General features: G+C 61.2%; 1 protein-coding gene across 1 annotated transcript; it reads right to left on the bottom strand.

The window, feature by feature from the left end:
* Nucleotides 1–2,803: 2,803 nt before the first annotated feature.
* On the bottom strand, nucleotides 2,804–7,753 carry GPR37L1 (G protein-coupled receptor 37 like 1). The gene is made up of 2 exons (XM_056110586.1): nucleotides 7,037–7,753; nucleotides 2,804–3,605 (listed from the first exon to the last, which is right to left on the bottom strand). The coding sequence occupies exons 1-2, from the start codon at nucleotides 7,667–7,669 to the stop codon at nucleotides 2,811–2,813; spliced, it is 1,428 nt and encodes a 475-aa protein (XP_055966561.1). The 5' UTR covers nucleotides 7,670–7,753; the 3' UTR covers nucleotides 2,804–2,810.
* Nucleotides 7,754–9,014: the final 1,261 nt, after the last annotated feature.

A 9,014-nucleotide genomic window follows, 5' to 3' on the forward strand; every position in this document is an offset into this window, starting at 1 on the left:
CAGCCCGTGGCTCTACCCCAAGGCCAGCAGGCTGCTCATTGTCAAACCCTTCACGTTGGCAGGCCTGGGGGCACCGGAGGCGGAGCAGGCAGGACACCCACGCCCCCTGCTCCCAGCTGGCCGGGCCCTAGAGGCAGGGGGTGTCCTCTGTGGAGGAGGGTGCTGAGCCTCTCCGGCCCTGACTTCACCTCGCTTCACCCGGCCCCCATCCTGCATCTCGGCGGAAGCCCGGCGTGTCTCCAGGCCCTGGCGGTGGGGGCCGCAAGGTGGGGGCCTGCAGGAAGCTGGCAGGCCCCTGGCCCCCTCCCCAGCCAGCTCCCCGCGGCCAGCTGAAGTTTGACGGACGGAGGAGGCCTCTGTGGCAACAGGCCTGCTGTGAGCGGGTGGGGGCCCGTCGGAGTGCGCAGGGCAGCGCCGTCACCTGGCAACGCCTCCCTCGGGCCCCAGGGGTGGGTGCCAGGGAGCAGAACAAGGCCGCTCAGATCCCAGGAGGGGGGAAGGAGGCCTGGCTAGGGGAGGTGGGTGGGGTGGCCCGAGGAGAATGGAGCCCAGGGCACGGGGCCACCCTGCCCTCGCACTCCTGGGCTGGGGACCCTTCCTGAGACACACACACACACACACACACACGCGCGCGCACACACACACACACACACACACGCACGCACGCGCACGCACGCGCGCGCTCGCGTTCTAAGTCAGCCTGGAGGATGGGAGACACAGGGGAGGCTCTAGGAAAAGCAGGCTGCGGGGGCAGGAGTGCCAAGGCCCAGGCAGAGGCTGCCCCTCCACTTGACCTTGGGCCAGCTCCTCAGGGCCGGCTGAGCACTGAGGTGGAGCCCGAGGGTGGACCCCGGGCAGCCCCAGTGGGAGGGACTGGGGTGTGTGGGGTGAGGACAGCGGGGAAACACGGCTGTGTGGGGGTGGGCGGGGGCAGGCTGGGGACAGGCAGCTGGCTGGGGCCTCAGCAGACAAAACAGTCCCTTCTAAGAAATGGAACAAGAGCGGCTCTCAGAGTGGAGGGGCAGGAAGCCGCCGCTGCTCTCCTGCGGGGCACAGGGCCGGGGGCGGGGGCAGCAGGGCTGGGGACTCCAGCAACAGAGACGTTTCAGCCTTGGGACTGAGTGCAGGAAGGCTGCACTCAGGTCCGGAGGAAGACTCCGCTCCCTGAGCCCTCCGTTTGTCAGCCCCCCAAAAGTTATGGGGGCGAGGGCGGCAAGATAGTCCAGCAGAGAGGACACTGGCCTTGCACGCAGCTGACCCGAGTTTGATCCCCGGCATCCCCTTATGGTCCCCGAGCCCTGCCAGGCGTGATTCCTGAGCGCAGAGCCAGGAGTAAGCCCCGAGCACTGCTGGGTGTGGCCCCCAAACACCATGATACAAAAGTTCTCAGGCCACAGCAGGAAGGAGATCACGCCGAGGCCAGGACCGGCTCACAGGCGGTAGGCTGGGCTCCATCCCAGACTCTGCGAGTCCCCCGGGCCTCTGCTGGGGGCCCAGCCAGGAATGAATAGTCCCCGAGCACCACAGGTGGGGCGCAGATTAAAAACAAAAAGGACTGGGCAGGACATGGGTAGAGGCAGCGATGGGCAGGAGGAACTGACCAGGGACTCCCTGGTCCCCGGGAGGCCGCAGAGCACTGGGCACTGCCCGGCAGAGGCGGGAGGAAGCACAGGCCACAGGCGGGTCTACCTAGTTTATTACTCTTCAACAAGAACTTCTATAGGGAAGCACCTAGCAAAGGGGCGGGGGACCTGGGTCCCGGGGCACGGCCAAGGAAGAATGTCCTGGTCCAGAAGAGAGGACACCAGGGACCGGCGTCCAGGGTGGGACCATGCCGAACCAGGAGGAGCAGGCTGAGCCGTCAAGGCACACCCCCATTCCAGCAAGACACCCCTCGGGTGGGGGTGGCTTCTGAGACAGACGGGCAGACACAGGGAGAGACGGAGACAGAGAGACAGGGAGAGACATAGACGGGGAGACAGAGAGAGACGGAGAAACAGAGAGAGACACAGAGAGACAGAAACAGAGAGGGAGAAACGGAGACAGAGAGAGTCAGGGAGAGACAAAGATAGACGGAGAGACAGGGAGACACAGAGAGACAGAAACAGAGGGAGAGACGGAGACAGGGAGAGACAGAGACAGGGAGAGAGAGAAAGAGACAAGGAGAGACACAGATAGGGAAACAGGGAGAGACAAAGAGAGACAGGGAGAGACAGAGACAGAGAGAAACAGGAAGAGACAAAGATAGGGAGAGACAGAGACAGAGGGAGACACAGAGATAGGGAGACAGAGAGAGACAGGGCGAGACAGACAGGAAGAGACAGAAATAGGGAGTCAGGGGGAGAGAGACAGAAAGAGACAAGGAGAGACACAGATAGGGAGACAGGGAGAGACAAAGAGAGAGAGATAGAAACAGAGAGGGAGAGTTAGAAGGAGAGACAGAGAGGGAAAGACAGAGAGGGAGAGACAGAGACAGGGAGAGTCAGAGAGACAGAGAGAAAGAGAGACAGGAATAGAGACAGAGAGACAGGGAGAGAGAGACCGAGAGAGACAGAGAGCAGGAGGAAAGGGCAGGGACCAGCATGCGAGGGTGACGCTCGGGCTCCTGGCCGGTGGGACCAAGTGTCTGCACAGTTCCGAGAACCCCACCGTTGCCCCCTGTCCCCGCCCCTAGCCCAGGGTGGCGGAGAGCCCGCCTGGACCCAGGCGCGGAGGGCGAGGGCCCAGCTCCGGACGGACGGACGGACGGACGGACGGCCCCGCGGCCAGGCTGGGCGCTCCCGGCCCTCCCCACGGGCGGGCGGGCGTCCTCAGCACGGCGTGCCCAGGGGCAGCAGCGGCGGCTCCCTGGGCTTGTGGAAGTAGATGGAGGAGGCCATCTCGGCGTTGCGCTTGCGCTCGGCGCCATCGGGGCCCGCGGGGCAGCCGTCGCAGCAGCAGCAACAGCAGTCCCGGAAGGCCTGGCCCAGCGGGCGGCACACACAGAGCAGCAGCACCGGCGTGACGGCGCCCTTGAGGAAGGTGGAGAACTGGTTGATGAGGCCCAGCAGGTCGAGCGTGTGGCGCGTGAGCTCCGGGGCCAGGTAGGCCACCACCAGGTTGCACACGTTCTCGGGCAGCATGCACAGGCCGTAGACCACCGTCAGCCCCACCACGGTGCCCTGCAGCTGCCGCTCGCACTGCTCGTGCCTGCCTGCCCGGCACTCGGCCTTCCTGCCCACCGGCCCGCGCACGCGCCACGTCACCAGCTGGCAGGTGACCGTGAAGAGCACGGGCAGGCAGAAGTAGCAGCCGAAGTACCACCACATGCGGGCGTTCTGGTAGGTCATCACCAGCGAGTAGAGGGTCTCGGGCAGGCTGGCCGAGGGCTTCATGACGCAGGAGTCCACCGTGCCTCCCGGGGGGGCGGGCTCCCGCGCCAGCTGCCACAGCAGGAGCTCGGGCACGGCCAGCGTCATGGAGCCCACCCAGATGACGGCCAGCTTGGCCAGGATAGACTGGCACCGCTCGATGGGCCTCACCACGGGCAGGGTGCTGGTGGCCGCGTGGAAGCGGTCGATGCCCAGGGCACAGAGGCTGAAGGTGCTGACGCCCAGGGAGGAGACCTGTGGGCCGAGACAGGAGGAGGGAAGCGCAGTGAGCGGCGCCCGGGCTGTAACACAGGAATTCAGTGCAAACACGGGAGGGACTGGGATGCCCATCACCCTTTTTTTTTTTTCTTTTTGGGTCACATCCAGCGATGCACAGGGGTTACTCCTGGCTCTGCACTCAAGAATTACTCCTGGCGATGCTCAGGGGACCATATGGGATGCTGGGGATTGAACCCAGGTCGACTGCATGCAAGGCAAACGCCCTACCCGCTGTACTATTGCTCCAGCCACCCCCTCACCCTTTCCTGCCTGCCAGGAGCCCCCACAGACACGGAACCTTGGCACAGTCCACCGTGCAGGAGGCACGGGGCTGGGGAGAGGGTTCCCAAGCCAGGCTCACGTGCCAGCCACCTCCCAACTCTCACAGCAGGACGGCCTGCAGGCTGGCCTCTCCCTGTGCCCTCCGGCCTGCCAGGACAAGGCCCACCCACCAGAACACCAGCACACTCAGACGCAGACACTCCCTCACCGGCCCTCATGCATTCACTCACCAGCCTTTGCAAACTCACATCCGAATAATCACTCTCCGGCCCTCACAAACTCACACATAGACAGTTACTCACTGACCCTCACACACTCACACACGGATACTCACTATCCGGCTCTCACACACTCACACATGGACACTCACTCACTGGCCCTCACACACTTACACAGATACTCACACTCACTCTCCAGCCCTCACATACTCACACACGGATACTCACCGGCCCTCACACACTCACACACAGACACTCTCTGGCCCTCACACACTCACACACAGGCACTCACTCACTTGGCCTCATACACACCCTTAAACTTACACACTCATACACTCACTGACCTGAGTTCACATACCTTTGTACACTCACCTGAGCTTGCTCTCACACACTCTCTCTTGCTCACTGACACTCTTACCCTCACACCCGCGCACACTCACACCTGCATGCACGTACTCATGTACTCTCACTGATGCACACACCCAGCATTCGGACACAGTCTCACACCCCTGTTACATGAGCCCGCTCTTGCACGCCCCAGTCTCTCACACCAACTCACTCCCACTCACACCCACATCCTGCCCTCCTCACGCTGCTCCCAGGCCCACATGAAGAGGTCCAGGTCTGGCTGTGAGGGGAGCAGCCTGTGCCCCCCAGCCCTGCAGGCTCCACTGGACACACAGAGGAGTGTCAGTCCTGCCAACCCAGAGACAGACAGCTGCAGGGAGAGACGCACCAGAACGCACAGGAACAGAGGAAGCAAGTGAGCCCCCTGGAGCCGCACTCAGTAACTGTGCTCAGGGCCCCTGCCCCCCTGCCGCTGGTTCTCCCTCTGGCTGGGGACACAGTCCAGCCTCTGAGCCCTCTCTGAGACCCGCCCCATCTTGGCAGGCTTGTGCCGCAGGCAACACCATGTTCTCTCCTTGCCCGCAACTCGGAAAACATCTCACATTTCCTTCCCAGCCACGTTCCCGGCTTCTCCTGGGTTGTCCTGTGACTGTCCCACTAGAAAGTTCTGGGACAGCGTGCTGGGTCCCCAGATCCCACCCCATCTGCTGGGGGCCCACCTCCGCCCTCCCCGGTGTTTGGAAGGGCAGCTGAGGGGAGTTTTCACCAGAGCACTGCCAGGAGGACCTGCTTTCCTTGCCCTACCAGCCACACGCAAACCGGGGCTCGTGCTTCCCCCACCCCGAAACAGTAGAACCACGGAAGCTTCTCGATTCCAAGTGCTTCCTGAGTTTAATCCTTCGGACCTTCACGCAGATGGGCACTGCTGCTGCTGCTGGGTGCAGATTGAGATTTTCGCGAGTTCAGTACCAATCCAGGTCACTCCACTTGTGATCAGATCTAGCCCGGCCCTGGTCTAGCTGTTCCAGCACCTTCAGCTCTGAGCTCAGCTCAGAGAAGGTGGTCTCCAGTTGTCGCTAAGCACCTTTGGGTGCTCTCCCTGGAGGGGGGGAGGGCAGGACAAGTCAGACTCACTGCTGAGCCTGTTAAAATATGAAATCTTCACTAATCCACAGAGCACTGGGGACAGAAATGGGAATAGGATGGAGTCCAGAGGCTGAGCCTGGTTCCATTCCTGCCTGGGACTGAGTACTGTCCACTCTCAGGAGGCACGGCGACCCTGGTGAGACCAGGCACTCCAGTCCTCATAGTTGAGTCCTATGGAACCCAGGAGGGCAAGACTGCCACAACCTGTTCATGGCTTGCACAAAAACACATGTTTTGAGGTTTTATGTTTTAGGGAAGGGTTTCGGGGATCACGACTAGCTGACTAGAGGTCCAGACTCTCTGCTCCAGGAGTCATTCTCAGCTGTCCTCGGGGGACCTTGTGGTATTGAGGAGTTAACTGCATGCCTTACCCTCTATACCATCTCTCTGGCCCTTATTGAGACATGTTTGCCGAGTTTTGCGTAAGCTCTCCCAAGGTGGTCTATACACCCAACGGCACCATGTGCTTGTGCTAACATGGACATTGCCAGAGGTGACAGTAGTATATTTTGGAGTTATAGAGCAGCTCAGTTGGGTGGGCCATCTGGTCTACCCCCTGGTTGGGACATAAGAAAATAGGAGGATGGGGCTGGAGTGATAGTACAGCGGGTAGAGCATTTGCCTTGCACACAGCCGACCCGGGCTAAATTCCCAGCACCCCATATGGTCCCTGAGCACCACCAGAAATAATTCCTGCATGTAAAGCCAGGAATAACCCCTGTACATTGCCGGGTGTGACCCAAGAAGCAAAAAAATTAAAGAAAATAGGAGGCAAGATACGTCAGAACATCAGTGAGAGCTGAGACCAGAGTGCTGACCTCAGCCCCACTCCAACCTCAGCTCTGGTGCCCAGAACCAGGTCTTCCCTCTGAGAAGGATGTAGGGGATCATGGCTGACGATGGCAGAGACAATGACAAGAATCACAGCGAGGAAGACACACAAGGACCATCTTTCCTTCTGGTGCTTACATGACTGGGGAGTGAATACAGACTTGATCCCCATGGAGATCTGGAGGAACCTGGGGTTCCCCGTCAGACACTGCTCAGGGCGGCAGGAGGTGGAAGGGTAAGGAGAGAGCAGTACAGGGAAGGGCAGTGGGCACCAGGGGAGAAAAGGAGAGACACAAAAGACAGAGCAGTTTCCTGAAGGAGAGAGGAGGAACGTGGGAGGGGAGGGACGGCTCAGAGTGCAGAGACGGGGGCAGAAATCAGTCTTGAGTGTGCTCCCGAGCAGACGGGGCTGGAAGCAGCACATCTGCCCAGCGCCCGCTCCCTGGGCCAGCCTCGGTCACCACGAGCTCTGGGAACCAACTGTGAGGGTGTCTCCTGGCTCGATTGAGAGATGCCACAGAGGGGCCCGGGACCCACACATCCCACATCCCAGATGTGGACCACACCAGGGCGTCCGCTTACCTCCATGAAGGGCACGGCCCGGCACGACACGTCCCCCAGCAGCCTCTGCTTGGTGATCTCGTTGAAGATGACAACCGGGAGGCAGAAGAAGAGCACCAGGAAGTCCCAGAGGGCCAGGCTGGCGAGGATGGAGTTCCAGGCGCTCTTCAGGTAGTAGCTGTGCCACACGATGCACATGACCGACAGGTTGCCCACGATCCCCACGGCGAACACCACCAGGGCCAGGAGCATGATGGCGTAGGCGCTATAGGAGCTCTCGGTCACCGGGTACAGCGGGTTCCGAATCTGCAGCCACTGGCCCTGCGTCCCGGTCAGGTTGCCCCTCAGCTCCTGCCCGCCGCCCGGGGTGCCCCTCTCCTTGTCTGGGTTGGGGCTGGTGGCCACCAGGGGTTTGGTGGGCTGCAGACCACCGGGGTGGATGGGCCGGGGGTACTCAGCCCACTCCTCGGGTACATACTGCTGCACCCCCTTGGCCTCCTCATCCTCGGTGCCCCGCTTGGCCCGGCGCTGCTGTCCCTCCTCAGACGCGGCTCGGTGCCTGCCCCCCAGCAGGGAGGGGGCCCCAGGGACTCCACTCAGCCCCACAGCCAACAGCACAGCGAGAGAGATGGTCAGCGGCCACAGCCACGGCATGGCCGGGTGAGCGGGAGAAAGCGAGCCCACGAGAGCAGCAGCCGGCGGGGCCCCGAGTGCGGGACGCAGGAGAGGCAGCTGGTCGCCTAGTCTGCCTCCTGTCAGGCGTCTGGTATCGCCAGCCGGCTCCAGAGAACCCAGGCGGCTCCCTCCTCCTCACGGCCACGGGCTGGGCAGGGCCCTCTGCTGGACAAGGCACTCTTTGCTGCCCTTGTACCCGGACATACAGGTCAGACCAGCGGGGCCCTGGAAGGGCAGCCACCACCAGAGGGGACATGACTGCCTGGGGTCCCCAGGGAGGGAGGAGCTGACCAGAACGAAGGGCCCCCCTGCTGAGTCCACCTCAGGGGCTGTGTTCCAGCAACTCCCGTTCAAAATGACCCTGGCCAGCCTCGGCCTCCATTAAACTCAGAGGCCCCAGTGCTTAGCAGATTGCTCCTCTCCTCTCCTCTCCTCTCCTCTCCTCTCCTCTCCTCTCCTCTCCTCTCCTCTCCTCTCCATTCCTCTCCTCTCCTCTCCTCTCCTCTCCTCTCCTCTCCTCTCCTCTCCTCTCCTCTCCTCTCCTCTCCTCTCCTCTCCTCTCCTCTCCTCTCCTCTCCTCTCCTCTCCTCTCCTCTCCATTCCTCTCCTCTCCATTCCTCTCCTCTCCTCTCCATATCTCTCCTCTGTGTTAGGAATTTACTTCTGTTGTGTTTGGGGGGGGGGGGGAGCACACCTGGGAGTGTTCAGGGCTTACGCCTGTCTCTGCACTCAGGGATCACTCTTGGCTGTGCTCGGAGGACCATATGGAATGCTGGGGATCCAACCTGAGTCAGCTGTGTATAAGGCAAACCCATTGCTTAGACACAGCAGAGCAAGATGCAGGCCCGGCCCTGATTCCAAACCTCTCACTGGACCATGTTTTCAGCAGGCATGAGTCCACGGCCTCCTCCTAAACACACAAAGCCCACAGCAAGCAGCAGCAATGCAAGCCTGGCAACCCCACCTGCTGGCTAGGGCAAGATGGATGAATGTGGGCAATGAGAGACCTTTCCTGCCGCCTGAAAGACCCTCCACATTGAGAGCCCAAGGAGTTCTCCATCCTGAGAGATGAGGACAGAGGAGAGGCTGCTCCTCTTCCACGAGAGGGATATAAGTTGAGGGTAGACATATGTGTGCACATGTGTGTGCTGTGTGTGCAGGTATGCATGCATGCATTGTGTGCATACATGTGCACACATCGGTGTGGTGTGTATGCATGCATGTGCACACCTGTGTGTGCATGTATGAATACATGCACGTGTGTATATGCTGTGTACATGTGCACGCGCACATGTGTGTGCATGTGCTGTGTGTGCACATGTGC

The sequence above is a fragment of the Sorex fumeus genome, unplaced genomic scaffold, assembly GCF_029834395.1.
Source record: "Sorex fumeus unplaced genomic scaffold, SorFum_2.1 ptg000010l, whole genome shotgun sequence".
In the NCBI taxonomy this organism is placed as follows: Eukaryota; Metazoa; Chordata; class Mammalia; order Eulipotyphla; family Soricidae; genus Sorex; species Sorex fumeus.